Source organism: Salmo trutta, chromosome 9 (genome assembly GCF_901001165.1).
Source record: "Salmo trutta chromosome 9, fSalTru1.1, whole genome shotgun sequence".
NCBI classification, from domain to species: Eukaryota; Metazoa; Chordata; class Actinopteri; order Salmoniformes; family Salmonidae; genus Salmo; species Salmo trutta.
Window position 1 is genome coordinate 42757225 of NC_042965.1, and position 19230 is coordinate 42776454.

At 41.6% G+C, this 19230-nt stretch overlaps 1 protein-coding gene across 1 annotated transcript in view; it reads left to right on the top strand.

Annotated features, from left to right (window-relative positions):
- The window catches only part of LOC115200604 (anthrax toxin receptor 2-like), a 115161-nt gene extending 102012 nt beyond the window's left edge, over positions 1-13149 (top strand). Inside the window, exon 16 of the mRNA XM_029763781.1 lies at positions 10077-13149. Coding sequence (XP_029619641.1) covers positions 10077-10115 — 39 coding nt within the window. The 3' untranslated portion in view covers positions 10116-13149. The remainder of the gene's footprint in view (positions 1-10076) is intronic.
- Positions 13150-19230: the final 6081 nt, after the last annotated feature.

Genomic DNA, 19230 nt, shown 5'->3' on the forward strand with positions numbered 1-19230 from the left:
CCCATCACAAGCAGCTTGGTCATGTTCTCTGTAGTGCTAGATTAAAACGAGTTATATAATTAACGCTATACAAGTCAAAGTAGTAGTAGCGTGTGATGCAGATCTCTGTATTTGAACACAACGTCCTCGGTCACACAGTTAGAAACTGAGCCAGTTTCCTAACTGAGAGATGGGTTGGGAATAAATCCCTGTTGTTTTGTGAATTGGCATGTTCTTTTATTCTTCATACACTCCAGTATGTCGCTAGTCGCTAGCTACCCAAGTACCAATCCCACCATCCAAGCTCCATCTGATCCTCTTGGCATGCTTCCAGTCAGTCCCCCCCCTTTCTCCACTCCTCCCCTTCTGTTATGATTATTTCATCATTCTTAATTCTTTATGCTGGGGTGCCGTGGATTGGAATTAACCTTGGTAGAGCTGGGAGCCGGCTTGGGTTGGACTGGGTGTAGAGACATACATAACCACTAGAGCTATTTGGCCGAGGCGTGGCGTGGCTCAGTCCCGGTGCCTCAGTTGGCTTCTTCTCTTCCATTAGTACCATCTGTGCCTTTCTGCTACGCAGAGCTACCCAGAGCTCTTAGCTGGCAATGATGTGCACTTTACTTTGACTGACTAAAACCAGGGGAGGGGGGGAGACCAGAGGGAAAGAGACGGCGAGCAGGCGGGATGGGAGACATGGTGGGGCAGGAAACAGCTGCAGTGGCGTCGTACAACGTACGCTCATGAGAATGAAGCTTATCCTCGGCCCAACAAACAGGCAACGCTGGTGTTGGATGTTTGGATGGCGTGAGTTTTTGGCGGTAAATCTTGTATGTGCGAACAAACAAAATGAGTGCCTGACCTCATAGCCCTTGGACAAACAATCATGGAAATAACGAGTGAAATCTGATGGGGCAAGATGACCCGGCCATTCATGTCATCGTGCTGTGTGTATGGCACGATCATGTGCCATGCCTGATTTGTAACCTTTATTTAGAGCTTTTTTCTGCAGTCCAACGCTCCCCTTTTCTTTTTATGTCAGAGGCCCCCCCCACCATCTTTTTGCTTCTCTTTTTTTTGGAGTCATGCTCTTTTCTGGATAAGGCCTAAAATACAGGACACAATCTTGTTATGTCCTGAAACCCAAGGCCCAGTGCAGTCAAAAAAACGTAATGTACATGCGTTTCATATATATTTACACACTATGAGGTTGGAATAATATTGTGGAATTTTTAAAATGATTTTAATGCCCTTTTTATTGTAAGAGATGTTTAAGATATCCTCCTGTTTTGGTGGGATGGAGTTTTAGCCTGCCTGGTGACATCACCATTCGGTACATAGTTTAATAGACCAGTAAGTAAGAGAGTTCCAAACGTCTCTGCCAATAACAGCTATTTTTCAGTTTTCCCCTCCTCACTCAGAACACTCCGAGACAGTCCTACCAAAATCTTGCTTGAGAAATTGCTCTTTGCTAAGAAGCTGTTTTTTTTTTTTACCATTTTAATTGAAAGCAATAACATTAAGATACTTAATTATTAACCAGAAATGATTTGATCTGGAGATGAAAATGGCTGAATTGGACCTTTAACCTGTAACATACAGTAAGTATATCTATGTCAGTGTTGGCTGCTAACAGTGCTGATACAGTGATATACAGGATGAGGTGGTCAGTTTGGAGGATCTTTCTCTTCTCTGTAGTAAAAATGTTCCCATGTCACAAACTAGAATGTGAGGCAATCGTGAACAATCTGTAGACTATATGCTGCCGTCTGCCTGTGTTTTTACCTCCTGGCTCTAGATTCAAAGACAGGCAGGCATCCCTAACTCCCTCCGTCCCCCAGGTCAATCAGGGAGTCATCAGAGCTGATTGCTGATCATATGCCACTTTATTTACACGGAGTAAGTCGATTGGAACCAGCGTACCCTCTTCTCTGAAAGGCTGCTGCTGCTGTAAATGGACTGCAATAATAGTCATGATATAAACCCCTTAACATGTAATTAACTAAATAAATAAAGATGTCATTTCCTGTTTAATAATAATAATATATCAGTAAGTAATTTAGTAGACTCTTCTATCCAAAGCGACTTACAGTCATGCATGCATTTTACATATGGGTGGCCCAAGTGAGAATCAAACCCACAACCCTTTGGTGTGTTGGAAGCACCATGCTCTACCGACTGAGCCACACAGGACTGCCTACGACTACCTAAATAAGTGCACTATCTAGGGAATAAGGGTTCAATTTGGACTGTAACATTTGGTGTCAGCGGTGGTATTTAATGTCCCGGTAAATTACCACAGCAAAGCTCTTCTGAAGGGCTTCTCGTCCTGACAGAGGGATCTGAATTACAGAGCGAGATCGGCACCATGTTTAAATCAATGCTCACATCTTTCTAACATCGAATGTGTGTGTCTCAAATGCCGCCCTTTTTCCTATACAGGGCCCTGGTCAAAAAGTAGTGCACTATAAATTAAGTAGGGTTCAGTTTGGTACGCAGACAATGTCTTAATCAATGCTCAGATCTAACGCTAGCGTTCCTCTACTGTACATGTCGGTATCTTAGGGAGCTGAACTGATACCTCACAGCTGCCAGTGACTAGACAGGATTCCCAGTTTGATTAGGGAGCTGAACTGATTCCTCACATCTGCCAGTGACTAGACAGGATTCCCAGTTTGATTAGGGAGCTGAACTGATTCCTCACAGCTGCCAGTGACTAGACAGGATTCCCAGTTTGATTAGGGAGCTGAACTGATTCCTCACAGCTGCCAGTGACTAGACAGGATTCCCAGTTTGATTAGGGAGCTGAACTGATTCCTCACAGCTGCCTGTGACTAGACAGGATTCCCAGTTTGATTAGGGAGCTGAACTGATTCCTCACAGCTGCCAGTGACTAGACAGGATTCCCAGTTTGATTAGGGAGCTGAACTGATTCCTCACAGCTGCCAGTGACTAGACAGGATTCCCAGTTTGATTAGGGAGCTGAACTGATTCCTCACAGCTGCCAGTGACTAGACGGGATTCCCAGTTTGATTAGGGAGCTGAACTGATTCCTCACATCTGCCAGTGACTAGACGGGATTCCCCGTTTGATTAGGGAGCTGAACTGATTCCTCACAGCTGCCAGTGACTAGACAGGATTCCCAGTTTGATTAGGGAGCTGAACTGATTCCTCACAGCTGCCAGTGACTAGACAGGATTCCCAGTTTGATTAGGGAGCTGAACTGATTCCTCACAGCTGCCTGTGACTAGACAGGATTCCCAGTTTGATTAGGGAGCTGAACTGATTCCTCACAGCTGCCAGTGACTAGACAGGATTCCCAGTTTGATTAGGGAGCTGAACTGATTCCTCACAGCTGCCAGTGACTAGACAGGATTCCCAGTTTGATTAGGGAGCTGAACTGATTCCTCACAGCTGCCAGTGACTAGACAGGATTCCCAGTTTGATTAGGGAGCTGAACTGATTCCTCACAGCTGCCAGTGACTAGACGGGATTCCCAGTTTGATTAGGGAGCTGAACTGATTCCTCACATCTGCCAGTGACTAGACGGGATTCCCCGTTTGATTAGGGAGCTGAACTGATTCCTCACAGCTGCCAGTGACTAGACAGGATTCCCAGTTTGATTAGGGAGCTGAACTGATTCCTCACAGCTGCCAGTGACTAGACAGGATTCCCAGTTTGATTAGGGAGCTGAACTGATTCCTCACAGCTGCCTGTGACTAGACAGGATTCCCAGTTTGATTAGGGAGCTGAACTGATTCCTCACATCTGCCAGTGACTAGACAGGATCTCCAGTTTGATTAGGGAGCTGAACTGATTCCTCACATCTGCCAGTGACTAGACAGGATTCCCAGTTTGATTAGGGAGCTGAACTGATTCCTCACAGCTGCCAGTGACTAGACAGGATTCCCAGTTTGATTAGGGAGCTGAACTGATTCCTCACATCTGCCAGTGACTAGACAGGATTCCCAGTTTGATTAGGGAGCTGAACTGATTCCTCACAGCTGCCAGTGACTAGACAGGATTCCCAGTTTGATTAGGGAGCTGAACTGATTCCTCACAGCTGCCAGTGACTAGACAGGATTCCCCGTTTGATTAGGGAGCTGAACTGATTCCTCACAGCTGCCAGTGACTAGACAGGATTCCCAGTTTGATTAGGGAGCTGAACTGATTCCTCACAGCTGCCAGTGACTAGACAGGATTCCCAGTTTGATTAGGGAGCTGAACCTGATTCCTCACAGCTGCCAGTGACTAGACAGGATTCCCAGTTTGATTAGGGAGCTGAACTGATTCCTCACAGCTGCCAGTGACTAGACAGGATTCCCAGTTTGATTAGGGAGCTGAACTGATAGCTACCAGTGACTAGACAGGATTCCCAGTTTGATTAGGGAGCTGAACTGATAGCTGCCTGTGACTAGACAGGATTCCCAGTTTGATTAGGGAGCTGAACTGATAGCTGCCTGTGACTAGACAGGATTCCCAGTTTGATTAGGGAGCTGAACTGATTCCTCACAGCTGCCAGTGACTAGACAGGATTCCCAGTTTGATTAGGGAGCTGAACTGATACCTCACAGCTGCCAGTGACTAGACAGGATTCCCAGTTTGATTAGGGAGCTTGGGGCTTTCTACCGTATTGTCCTTTGGGGCTTTCTACCCTAATGTCCTTTGGGGCTTTCTACTCTAATGTCCTTTGGGGCTTTCTACTCTAATGTCCTTTGGGGCTTTCTACTCTAATGTCCTTTGGGGCTTTCTACCGTATTGTCCTTTGGGGCTTTCTACCATATTGTCCTTTGGGGCTTTCTACCCTAATGTCCTTTGGGGCTTTCTACTCTAATGTCCTTTGGGGCTTTCTACTCTAATGTCCTTTGGGGCTTTCTACCATATTGTCCTTTGGGGCTTTCTACCATATTGTCCTTTGGGGCTTACCAGATATCTGTTTCTGGTAACACTCTCCTATTGGTGGTGGAGACACTGATGTTTACTTACTTCCATGTACCTTGTGCTTGTATACGAGGCAAAATGGCGTGATCGTCAGTGAGCTTTAATTCTGTTGGCTGTAGCCTTGGTGGCTCTAATTTCCCTACAGGACAGATGGCAGTGCTATGTGTGTGTGTGTACGTGCGTATATGTGTGTGTGTGTGTGTACGTGCGTATATGTGTGTGTGTGTGTGTGTACGTGCGTATATGTGTGTGTGTGTGTGTGTGCGCCGGCGAGGGACTGTGTGGACCGATGAGGGCCTTGAGTGTGGACGGGAGGGAGTGTTGTTCAATCTCTGGCACTGCTGCCATCCCCTTGCAGCTGCGCTTTTCCCCCAGCCTCCCTCCATTTTCAACTTCTTCATTTGTTCATGTAGCTAGACGATAGGGGATAAAGCAAGAACACATGCCTGATGTGTGACTCCACTGACAGACAGGGACATTGAAATGTGTCCATTGTAGAGGTATTGCAAGTGTTTTTTCTCTAGGGGGGGGGGGAAGGGGAAGAAGTTTAACTGTTGAATTGTTCTTTAATTATTATATTTAAGTTTCAGACACTCATTTAATTCAGTCTTGTAACTTCATAGATATAAGTGGTGGCTAAAAGCCAAAGGACACATTGTAGCTTTTACAGTCTCTCATTTCCTTCCAAACAAATATTTTATAGTCCGTAATTATTGTTTACTATGTCATATTTAAAATAAAATATTTTATTCAAGTTATATTGAGACATTTTATTCAAACATAAGAACCACAAAAGGTCGTAGTCGGACTAATTCCAATGGTCCATATTATAAACTCCCTCAGCTGTGTTCTTGCTAGGGATTTCCTGTTACGGATGCCGTATACACCTTGTTTTATTGGTCTCAGTCCCTCATGTAGGAACTGTAGAAACTGGACAGTGTAAGACAGATCCTTGTAGTGTTGTTGAGGGGAATCAAGCTGTTCAGAGAGAGATGGGATACAAAATCACTCACAAACACGGACTTCTGGAGCCTTGCCCAAGAACCAGCCCAAACTCTGATCGACAAACATGTTCTTGTTCTCTGAAGTCTGGCTGCAGACCTCCGTAGCTCCAGACAACATGGTGGAGCAGAGACTACAAAACCTCTTCCAAGATGGTTTGACATCGCCAGGCCAAAGCTATGGACAGATAAGCCAAGAGGTGTACACACAGGGTGACATCTTGTCAGGTCAAATATTTGGAGATTTGTTGCCAAAAACATCTGTTTTGTCCATTCGGAATACTTAACACAGCACTTGTTTTAGAACAAATTAGGAATACTGCAGATTGTGAATGTGATTGCAGTTGAGTTTTCTGCTTATACTTACTGACAACCTAGCTTAAACTCTCTCGAATTGCATCTGCCTCTTGGTCATTGTAGGAAGGCGAGGTTTCAAAATAAATACTGGTGCAAGAATGACTGAGAAGTGAGTAATTTTGGCAGCATCTTTCTCCACATTTGTTGCTGTCCAAATGACATCCATTGTCTGATGAAAGGGTGTGTTCAAAATGAGAAGGCAAGAAAAAAAAAACTGTTGAGGGATTGTCTCAATCAGGCTTTCTTTCCAACTCCGTGGTTCATACTGCATTTTCATTGTATAGATAAATGACAGAACACTTAAAATCATAAAACTGAATAAGTATCTCAAACCTGCAGCTATGAATACCGTTTTCTATTGTACAGTATTTCTACATGAACACAGCCATATTGTATTGCAGTGCGAAGTGCAGTCGGATACGCTATGCTATGCCGCCATCCGAGCCTCTGTAACAGATCTGAAGTTTAGAAAGTTAACTTCTCAATATCTCCCAATGTCTTTCAGTCCGAACCTAATGGAGGGGTTTTATTTGGTACCTATTTATCACCAGACAGTAGCTTACACTCTCTCTACTTCTCTCTCTCCTACAAGGAGAGAAAAAACACCCCTGTCTGTACCCCCTTTGTCTCTTCACTTCTCAACCTCCTCTGATGTCTACTCATCCATCCTTCCTTCATCTAGTCAGTCGTCCATCCATCCGTCTGATTAAATTCCTCTGACATCCCATGCTGACATGTAGACTTTTCTATTGTTCCCGCTCTCTGTAATCTGGTGAGCGACACACACACACACAGGTGGGCAGTGCCCATCACCATCTCTCCCTCGCTCCCTCTGTGTGTGTGTGTGCGTGTGTGCGTGTGTGCGTGTGTGCGTGTGTGCGTGTGTGCGTGCGTGTGTGTGTGTGTGTGTGTGTGTGTGTGTGTGTGTGTGTGTGTGTGTGTGTGTGTGTGTGTGTGTGTGTGTGTGTGCCTCTGAAACCTGGCCCAGTTACAGTAGATTACACACTGCCAAGTCAGAGCTCAGTGGACCGTGAACATGATCAAGGGAGCTGGAATGCAGCCCCAGTTAGCCAGCACCAGTTAGCCAGCTCCAGTTAGCCAGCTCCAGCACTATACTCCAGCCCCAGTTAGCCAGCTCCAGCCCTTCCAGAGCCCCAGCCCCCAGACATAATGCTCCTGCTGGGAAGCAGCTTTTTCAAAGTCCCCCTCTCGTTTTAAACCCCAGAAAATCCAGTGAACTTAGCAGCTCTGGTGTCTGCGGCCAAAACAGCATCTGATGTGCCTTATTTGTTGACTGTGTGAGATTAGGCACAGAGGGTCGACGCAAAGTCCACACACACACACACACACACACACACACACACACACACACACACACGATTTCAAGAGAGAAAACAAGGAGAATTCTCTCTTTTGTCCAAAGCCCAGTTCTAGTCCAAACAAATTTTAGCAAGCATAACCCGTGTGTGGAGCCGCTAACTGTTGTGGCTGCCCCCCCCTCGCAACATTGAACCATTTCAACAACCACCATAATGTCTGTTGGACTCACCAGTGTAGGACTACAATGGTCTCTGATCTTTGATCATATTTGGATGCAGTTTTTGGATGCTCACATCATCTCAGTCATTGCATTGGCATCCACACGGTTAGTGCATCCAATATGTCACGGTTGTGCTTTTGTCTCTGTGAGTGTGTGTGTGTGGGGGGGGGGGGGGGGGCGAGGCGAGAGGGAGGGGGAGAGACAGAAAACTAAAGGAAGAGAGAGAGAGAGAGAGGGACGGACGGACGGACGGAGGGAGTGCAGGGCACAGTGTCACGGTTGGGCTTCAGTCTCTGGGTGTGGGAGGGTGGCAGTGGTAGTGGCAGGTTGGGGAGGGGACTAGTGTTCTTGGCTTGGCTGGTGTCTGTATATTAGCTGTACTAGAGCTCCCTCTTGGTGCCAGTGAGAGCTGGAGCTATATCGCTGGACTGTTTCCCCTCCCAGCAGTAAGGCTGGCTGAGACAGCTGCTCAACTGGGCCTCCTGTGGTCCACAACAGGATTGGGGTCAATTCCAATTTTATTTAACCTTTATTTTTATCAGGAAGTCATACAGGGAGTCATTCAGAACAACTGAAATGACAGAAATGCACACGTCAAAACATAAATACAGAAAGGAAACACGGTCATAAAACAACAAACTCATTCTTCATTAATAAGGTTCCTAATCAGCTTTCTGAATTGCCCTAGAGAGGCACCAGAATATCCTAGAGAGGCACCAGAATATCCTAGAGAGGCACCAGAACATCCTAGAGAGGCACCAGAACATCCTAGAGAGGCACCAGAACATCCTAGAGAGGCACCGAAACATCCTAGAGAGGCACCGAAACATCCTAGAGAGGCACCAGAACATCCTAGAGAGGCACCAGAACATCCTAGAGAGGCACCGAAACATCCTAGAGAGGCACCAGAACATCCTAGAGAGGCACCAGAACATCCTAGAGAGGCACCAGAACATCCTAGAGAGGCACCAGAACATCCTAGAGAGGCACCAAAACATCCTAGAGAGGCATCAAAATATCCTAGAGAGGCACCAGAACATCACTTTTAAGAACATTTTGAAGATTGTTCCACAAATAAGGTGCAAGAAAACTGAAAAATAATTTAGAACACTGAAATTCCAATTCTACAGTTGAACATCAATCTATTAAAAATATATTTTAAAATAATAGAAGTTATTATTTCAAACTATTTCAATTCAAATCACTGAGGGACTTTAATTAGAATTGACCCCAACCCCCCATGTTAACCCATGCTGCCCTAGACAGGACCCTGGTGAGTGGGATGAGACCACCACCGTCAGGGCTCTCTACTGAGATGTTGTTGTCGTGGTGACCATGTTGGTGGCATGTGCTGTAAAGCAATAACACTATAGTAGTACATAGAGGAAGAGTTGTGAGAGTGAGTCCTCATGTTGTGCATAAATGCATTCTGTTACAACAGTTTTGCAATGTGGAACAAGATGTTATTTACGTGTACAGTACACTATGTATCCGGTGAATATTGGACATAGTATGAGCATTGGCAATTCTTCTAAACATAGATATCAATGTAAGATTTTTTAGCATTTGGAATGTTATTGATAGGTAAAATTATAAAAGTTTCCAGTGAATTTGATTTAGTACGTTTTAACATTATATATATATATATATATATATATTATATATGATAGATTAACATTTTAAAAAGATTAAAATTCAGTTTCTGATGAAAGTCATTTATTGTATATATTTTTTAATTTGTAGCAGAAAAATCTACAAATGTGTTGTAGACCTGGAAATGTATCAACATATGAAATATTTAGCCGTGTTGCTATGCTACAGTAATTAGATTTACTGTAAAAGTATTTAACTGTGTTTCTATGCTACAGTAATTAGATTTACTTTAAAAGTATTTAACTGTGTTGCTATGCTACAGTAATTAGATTTACTGTAAAAGTATTTAACTGTGTTTCTATGCTACAGTAATTAGATTTACTTTAAAAGTATTTAACTGTGTTTCTATGCTACAGTAATTAGATTTACTTTAAAAGTATTTAACTGTGTTGCTATGCTACAATAATTAGATTTACTGTAAAAGTGTTTGCCATTTTTGGGAAAAAAATATTGCAATTTAATTTAGAATAATATTAACTGAAACAAATATTATAATGGTTTAATTTATAAATAACTTATTTTTCAATAGTGATGAATGTATGGAATTTTTGGAGGGATGTTATTGATCCATGACTAATACAATGTATTATTGTTTCTCTTTTCAGGGAAGATGTATTAATTTCAACCGAGTGCAGAACCGTTAGAAGACAAACACAAAGGAGGACGTCTTCAACATTCAAATATGTGTTTGAAGACCTAATATCCAGAAGACTATAAGTGTCCAAAACCACTATTAATTTCCTTCTCTCAGTATTGTGCTCAAAGTGGAATCTCTTTCTCCATTATATCTCCTGTCATATCCAAAAGCATCTTACTCATAAGAACATTTTCATATTTCCATCCTTCCATAACAGGGATATAACTTTATATATTTTTTTTTAACTTGTCCTGTTTTTAACTTCATAAGAGGCCAAAGCAAATAAACAGTGCGGCACAAAACGTGGCCGATCTGATCTGGTTAGCTTTTTTGTGCGCTCTAAAGGCTTAACATATTCTGACCATATTGCACCTTCTGTGGAAAACCTAATTTCATGGACACAGACGGAAGCTATCTTAAAAAAGAAACATGCAGAGCGAGAGAGCGGGTGAGGCTGTGCCGTTAGCATGGCAGTAGCAATACTCCCAGAGGGCCTCCACACACAGTGCACAAGACCATCGCCTCTTGGCAACATCTCGTCACAATGCCTCTCCAACTTCTCTCCCTACACTATCGTTGAAAGATGCCCGGCGGGACCCCCTTTGACTGGAGATCCTGTCATTTTAACACTGAGAAGTGCACACGCATGACAAACTGTGGACAGCCAGGATGCCCTAAGGTATTGGAAGCAGTAGCTAAGACATTGCCCTTTAGTTTTGTGAAGACACCTTTCTTTCATTATGCACTGGGGACAAGGGGAGTTACTAGAGCGTTATCCCACCGCGGGCCGGGCCAGGACAGGACAGCATCTCTGACCAGACCACCACAAAACTCTCCACTCTGACTACTTTTGAGGGATGGACGCCTGAAGCCCCTGACATGGTGCTTGTCTGTGTTTCCCCAATGTTTTGATGCAATCTGCTGTATGCTCACTAAGGCGTACAACATCACAACCCATAAACCTGCCAGTCAGTCAGTTGAAGAGTTTTAAGATATAGATACAGCTGTCTCCCACTTCACTGCTACCCGTCCCCCTCTGTCTCCAATTCTCCAAGGGCCTCCCTGCCTCTCTCCAGTCTCAGCCCTTTAGCTCTGGCGAGCAGAATATCAAAGTTTAATTAAAATAATTAAAGAGAACAGCAAGCAGCAGCCTGTGAAGATTTGATCGTCTTTTTTTTTTTTAAGCCTTTTGACATTGAATGACCTACAACTGTACGTATATTATTTGGAGAGAAAGAGGCCATCCCATCCTGTCTCCTTGGCGACGGTTTGGTGCACCCTGGCTGTCCGAAACCCAAACGCAAAACCAAGGCAACGGATGCGACGGACGGATAAGTATTGTTCATTTGCAGAAATTATGTTACCAAGCCTCGCACGCGTCGACCCCACCACCAAAAAAAGCGGTAGTATATATGTATATATATATTTGTTGTAGATTTCTCAAGAGCACTGTCATGACACCAATCCCAAAATGATGTCAGCGAGAGGGGAGCACTGTGGGGGAGGAAAGGCAGCAGCTGAATAGAAAAGGCTCCAACGATCCAGTCACTTTGGATACAGTACTTCAGATGCGAAATGGATATTCGAGTCGAAACCTGACAAAGCGCGCCCGGTTTTGATGGGAACCAGTATAGACAATGACCAGTGGCTGGGTCAGTGGGATGTCTCTGTGCAACCAGGGAAGCTTATCAAATGACACTAAAAATAAGTTCAACAACCATCCAGTTTCAGGGGGAATGGGGCCGGGATTTTCACATTTGGTGGGCATGCGTGTGCACGAGACTGGTTGGGCGCGCACGTCGTCGTCTCTGACTTAATTATTCCTTTGTTTTGTTATCTGGGTGGACAGGAAGGGATCGGAATGACACTGATGGTCAGATACAATCTTTTAGGAAACCGTGATATTATTTTTTCATACACATTTTAGTCTCTTGTCTAATCTTCTGCATAACATTTTAGTAAGATAATCAACTTCGTTTAGATGAAGTGTAGAAGAGGCTATCTAACAGTTTTTATATTTTGTTGTTATGTTAAATCTGAGAGCACAGAGCTGCTATTAACCCATACTAGTTAGTTATTTACATACCAGGCCAAACACAGCTCTCCCTCCTAACAACACTTCACATTGGCTTTATGTTCCCTCTCTTTCCCCTGTGCCATCTCCAAATGTTCCACGGCGAGAACACATTTTTTACTCTTTATAAATAAAACATATTTATAGTATTGATATTTTAATATGACAGTGCCCTTTGCCTTTCCTTAAAAATATATTTATTAGTATTTTTTTTTGCACTTTTTAATTTTGTTTTTGTGCAATTCAATTGCGAGATGCCCAAAATTCATTTTTTCCCAGCATAAGCTAAAAGTTGGTTTGAATATAGTAATTTTAGTATAAACATTTTAAAACCCAATTATATCATAGTTTTTATTTCACATATGGAAGGCTGTAAATTATACATATTTTTAGAATGGACATTTTAAGAAAACAAACAGTTAATAAAAATACAAGTGTTAAAGTGTAAGACTGTGTTTTTTGATATCATCTATATCAGGATGTTTAATAATTACATTTTGCGATTTTAAAATCACCTCTACTAGTTGTACCAGAATAATTTAACTAGTCAACGATAAGCACATTATTCAATGCAATCATGCAGTATTTTTCTTATTGTCCAAAATATTAAAATGATGTTTTTCCGTGGTTTGATTGTAGATTGTCTGTCCTCATGTCTGCGTTTCATGTATTATCACTTCAGGACAGGGATGTACTACGGCTTTAGATGCAGTACATACCAAGGAAAACAACTGTTCTCCAAAACGTTTGTCTCTGTGCTATATTCATTCATGGGTTTGCATATGTTATGTACACTGTATTGGTTTGTTTTGTCGTTTTATACATTAAATAATTTTTTCATATATTTATCACAAATTCCTACTACAATCACTTTTTTTTTTTGACTACAATTACCCATTGTAATGTTACAGTGTTCATGATTGTCATGTGTTTGAATTAATTATTAAACATTCAAGTGGAAACTGGACCTCCCATTTTTACTCGTTGTTCCTCTGCTATATAGTGAAGACATGGCCTGATACTATTTGAGTATGAGGGTGCTAAGGGCTATGTTTAATTGGGTCTGTACAGATTTATACGGACCGACAGGGAATGTAATTAAATGCTGTATGTGGACAGAGATAGTGGACAGTGACCAGCCTCTCTCCCCTTGTAAAGCTTAACACTGGAGGCACCACACATAGACACACACACACACATACACACGCATACACACAAAATACTCCCAAGGACCACAACGCCCCAAAAAATAGGTTTTCCATTTAGTAAAAATATGTGCTTCCACACCTTCTGTTTTCACAACATTTGCATGCTGTGACGAGATGCCTTGTGTGTGTGTGTGTGTGTGTGTGTGTGCGTGCGTGCGTGCGTGCGTGCGTACATGTGGACGTGTTTAACTATCCTTGTGAGGACCAGAAGTCCCCACAAGAATAGTAAACAAACAAAATTGGACCAAATTTGACCAACATTTTGTAAGTCCCCACAAGGTGAAATGCTATTTTTTAGGGGGTTTAGGGTTAAGACTATAATTAGTGTTAGGGTTAGAATTATGTTAAGGGTTAGGAGCTAGGGCTAGTTTTAGGGTTAAGGTTAGGTTTTTGGGTTAGGGTAAGAGTACGGGTCAGGAGTTAGGGTTAGGTTTAGGAGTTAGGGTTAGGGTAAGAGTACGGGTTAGGAGCTAAGGTTAAGGTTAGGGTTAGGGTTAGGAGTTAGGGTTAAGGGTTAGGGTTAGGAGTTAGTGTTAAGGTTTAGTGTTAGGGTTAGTAGTTATGTTTAGGGTTAGGGTTAAGGTTTAGGGTTAGGAGTTATGGTTAGGGTTAGGAGTTAGGGTTAAGGGTTAGGGTTAGGAGTTATGTTTAGGGTTAAGGTTTAGGGTTAAGAGTTATGTTTAGGGTTAAGGGTTAGGAGTTAGGGTTAAGGTTTAGGGTTAGGAGTTATGGTTAGGGTTAAGGGTTAGGGTTAGGAGTTAGGGTTAAGGTTTAGGGCTAGGGTTAGGAGTTATGTTTAGGGTTAAGAGTTATGTTTAGGGTTAGGGTTAAGGTTAGGGTAAGAGTACGGGTTAAGGTTAGGGGTTTGGGAAAATAGGATTTTTAGTGGGACTGAATTGTGTGTCCCCACAAGGTTAGCTGTACAAGACTCTGTGTGTGTGTGTGTTTGCATGTGTGTGTTTGTGTGAGAGAGAGAGAGAGAGAGAGAGAGAGACTGTAATTCTCTAACACTGGGTGATATGAGTACAGTCACACAGTAACTTACGTCTGCAAACGATCTATAGTACAAGCTGTGGTTTTATCAACAGCCTGTATCACTGTGCTTCCAGTTCCTGTGAAAGTTTTGGTGCCTTCTGTGGACACACAGACACATGCTCGCACACACACACACACACACACACAGACGGTATCACTTGACACTAACTAAATCATCAGCAGCCTAACGGTTACTACAGTTAAGGGGGCATATTTTCATACGCTTTAACATTAAAAGGCTTTATTTTCATACGCTGTTAAATATGAATCTGATCTTTTCATAAACTGCTTCATCAAAATATCTGCTTAGCTGTCTATTTCCCTAATCCGCAGCAGCAGTAACCACGGAAGGGTTGAGCTCTATGAAATATTGTATGAATACTGTTATAATCCGTGTTTTAATATATCTATGCTGCAAAAGGTGAGCTATCAAGTGCTGCTGTATGTCCGTTGGAATCCCTTTTAACACTAACTATTGGTCATGTCTCATCATATGATCGTCATATACTAGAAACTGCGTGGTTCCAGACCTGAATGCTGATTGGCTGACAGCCGTGGTATATCAGAGCGTATACCACAGGTATGACAAAACATGTATTTATACTGCTCTAATTACGTTGGTAACCAGTTTATAATAGCAATAAGGCACCTCGGGGGTTTGTGGTATATGGCCAATATATCACGGGCTAAGGGCTGTGTCCATCCAGGTTGTGTTGTGGATAAGAACAGCCCTTAGCCGTGATATATTGGCCATATACCATCACCTCCAAAGGGGCTTATTGCTTAATTATACAATCTTATGTGTAGAATTATTAACAGAACTGTATAGAGCAGCTACAGTATCTTGCAGTATGCTTGACTAACATACGAACATACTGAGCTCATAACTTTAACAGAGTCAGTGTCTATTTAGACGTCTTCTAAGTGACTCAGTTATTCCACTGGTATGGGCACAAAATGGTCCCATCAAAATGGACATCCTGTGTTGATTTCCTCTACCCAACAGGTGTTGTCATTCCTACGCAAACGGCGGTCATGTCTTTCTTGTCAACAAGCTTCCTCCGGATCAGACCAATCATATATCTTACAGTCAGAATGAGCCAGAGAGAAGTGACACGTTCGCTTGCTTGAACCAGACTGAATGTTGTGTTCAACTGTGAGAGCAGAGCGTAGTCGTTCTTAACCAAGACAGCACTTCTAACAACATACTACAACAAAGGTTCAAATATCACCTTGCTCGTAATTTTGTGTTGTACATTTCTGAGGTCTAATCAATTTTGAGGACATAAGCTCAAGTAAACAGTACAAATATGATTAAAAAAATATGAAAAATATGTCATATGATGCACTTCCTGTTCAACAACACTGGATGAATAAGGCTTGGAATGACTTAATATGCTTGATAAATATAGTATAATCAAATTATAAAATTACTCACTGTAAGATTTCACCCTCCTTATAACTGTAAAATACATATTTGTATGTTTAGTATTAGAGGAAAATGTGCATTTTTCTAAATGTCTCTCTTGATCAAAACGTCTGCCCCCGTCGCTGTGAAAGTCTCGCAGAGCTCTAGCTTGGCTTCCTGAACTCGTTAGAATTAACGAATCACAATAATATTGAAAGGTTTTTTTTTGGTTTAAAATCTACTAATTATTTTTAGTTGAATGGATATAAATGGATCTCTGAACGTGCTCCTTCTGCACTACGACCTATGGATTGCTGTCGTGTGCTTTGTCAGTGGTAGGGTTCCACCAGGATGGACAGTCGGAAGTGCGACTAAAACAGTAGGAGGGACTTCCCAGCTTCAAGTGGTTTCAGATTTCACATCCTACATCGCACAGGCTCAGAACATATACTACTGTGTCCGTGGGAACCAGGGTTACGGTTCAATGCAAGCCATTTCAAACTACGGTGGAAAATGTCAGGTCAGAACCGGAACCAGAACCTTAAACAGAGGACTTTACATCTAAGAGGTTTTTAAGGTGGATTAAAATACATCTGACAGACTTGAGATACATGACTACAGTTGTTTGTATGTGAGTTACAGTTACATTATTTAAATCTACCTTAAGAATGTATAGACTGTGGGATGGGATAGGGCTGAATCCACCTGTAGACTATATAGACTGTGGGATGGGGCTGAATCCACCTGTAGACTATATAGACTGTGGGATGGGATGGGGCTGAATCCACCTGTAGACTATATAGACTGTGGGATGGGGCTGAATCCACCTGTAGACTATATAGACTGTGGGATGGGATGGGGCTGAATCCACCTGTAGACTATATAGACTGTGGGATGGGATGGGGCTGAATCCACCTGTAGACTATATAGACTGTGGGATGGGATGGAGCTGAATCCACCTGTAGACTATATAGACTGTGGGATGGGATGGAGCTGAATCCACCTGTAGACTATATAGACTGTGGGATGGGGCTGAATCCACCTGTAGACTATATAGACTGTGGGATGGGGCTGAATCCACCTGTAGACTATATAGACTGTGGGATGGGATGGGGCTGAATCCACCTGTAGACTATATAGACTGTGGGATGGGGCTGAATCCACCTGTAGACTATATAGACTGTGGGATGGGATGGGGCTGAATCCACCTGTAGACTATATAGACTGTGGGATGGGGCTGAATCCACCTGTAGACTATATAGACTGTGGGATGGAGCTGAATCCACCTGTAGACTATATAGACTGTGGGATGGGGCTGAATCCACCTGTAGACTATATAGACTGTGGGATGGGATGGGGCTGAATCCACCTGTAGACTATATAGACTGTGGGATGGGGCTGAATCCACCTGTAGACTATATAGACTGTGGGATGGAGCTGAATCCACCTGTAGACTATATAGACTGTGGGATGGGGCTGAATCCACCTGTAGACTATATAGACTGTGGGATGGGATGGGGCTGAATCCACCTGTAGACTATATAGACTGTGGGATGGGGTGGAGCTGAATCCACCTGTAGACTATATAGACTGTGGGATGGGGCTGAATCCACCTGTAGACTATATAGACTGTGGGATGGGGCTGAATCCACCTGTAGACTATATAGACTGTGGGATGGGGTGGAGCTGAATCCACCTGTAGACTATATAGACTGTGGGATGGGGTGGAGCTGAATCCACCTGTAGACTATATAGACTGTGGGATGGGGTGGAGCTGAATCCACCTGTAGACTATATAGACTGTGGGATGGGGCTGAATCCACCTGTAGACTATATAGACTGTGGGATGGGATGGAGCTGAATCCACCTGTAGACTATATAGACTGTGGGATGGGGCTGAATCCACCTGTAGACTATATAGACTGTGGGATGGGATGGGGCTGAATCCACCTGTAGACTATATAGACTGTGGGATGGGATGGGGATGAATCCACCTGTAGACTATATAGACTGTGGGATGGGACTGAATCCACCTGTAGACTATATAGACTGTGGGATGGAGCTGAATCCACCTGTAGACTATATAGACTGTGGGATGGGGCTGAATCCACCTGTAGACTATATAGACTGTGGGGTGGAATGTTATTCTGAGCCGGATATGGTTGTCCTGTTCCAATGTCCATCGTTATGTTGCGTTATAAAACCACAACCTATTATTTCACAATTAATTGCAACAGTTGACTACATAGGCCTTGAGGTTTAATAGACAAAATTAACTGACAAGGAAAAAGCTCATAGTTTGACAAAATTATACATACAAATAATATATACAATAATATATACTTTATAATGTACACTATATAATATACACTATAATATACACTATATAATATACACTATAATATACACTACAATACACACTATAATATACACTATAATACACACTATAATATACACACGATAATATACACGATAATATACACTACATAATATACACTGTATAATATACACTATAATATACACTATATAATCAACACTATAATATACAGTATAATATACACTATATAATATACAATATTACACACTACAATATACACTATATAAACACTGTATAATATACACTATATAATACACTATATAATATACACTATAATATACACTATATAATATACACTACATAATATGCACTGTAATATACACTATATAATATACACTATGTAAAATAAACTATAAAATACGCTAAATAAAATACACTATAAAAAGCACTATATAATATACACCGTAATATTCGCTATGTAATATAAACTATAATATACAATATAATATACACTATATAATGTACACTATAACATTCCCTATTAAATACAATTTATAATATACACTATACTATATACAATATAATATACACTATATAATATGCACCATATAATACACACTATAATATACACTGTAATATACACTATATGATGTACTCTATATAAAATACACTATATAATATACACTAAATAATTTACACTATAGTGTACACAATATAAAATACAGTATATAATATACACTATGTAATATACACTATAATGTACACTATACAATATACACTTTATTATATACTACATAATATACTCTATATAATATACACTACATAATATGCACTGTAATATACACGATATAATATGCACTATATAAAATACGCTATATAAAATGCACTATATAATATACACTATAATATACACTAAATAATATACACGATATTATACACTATTTAAAATACAGTTTATAATATTCACTCTATAATATACACTATAATATACACTATATAATATACACTTTATTATATACTATATAATATACTCTATATAATATACACTACATAATATGCACTGTAATATACGCTATATAA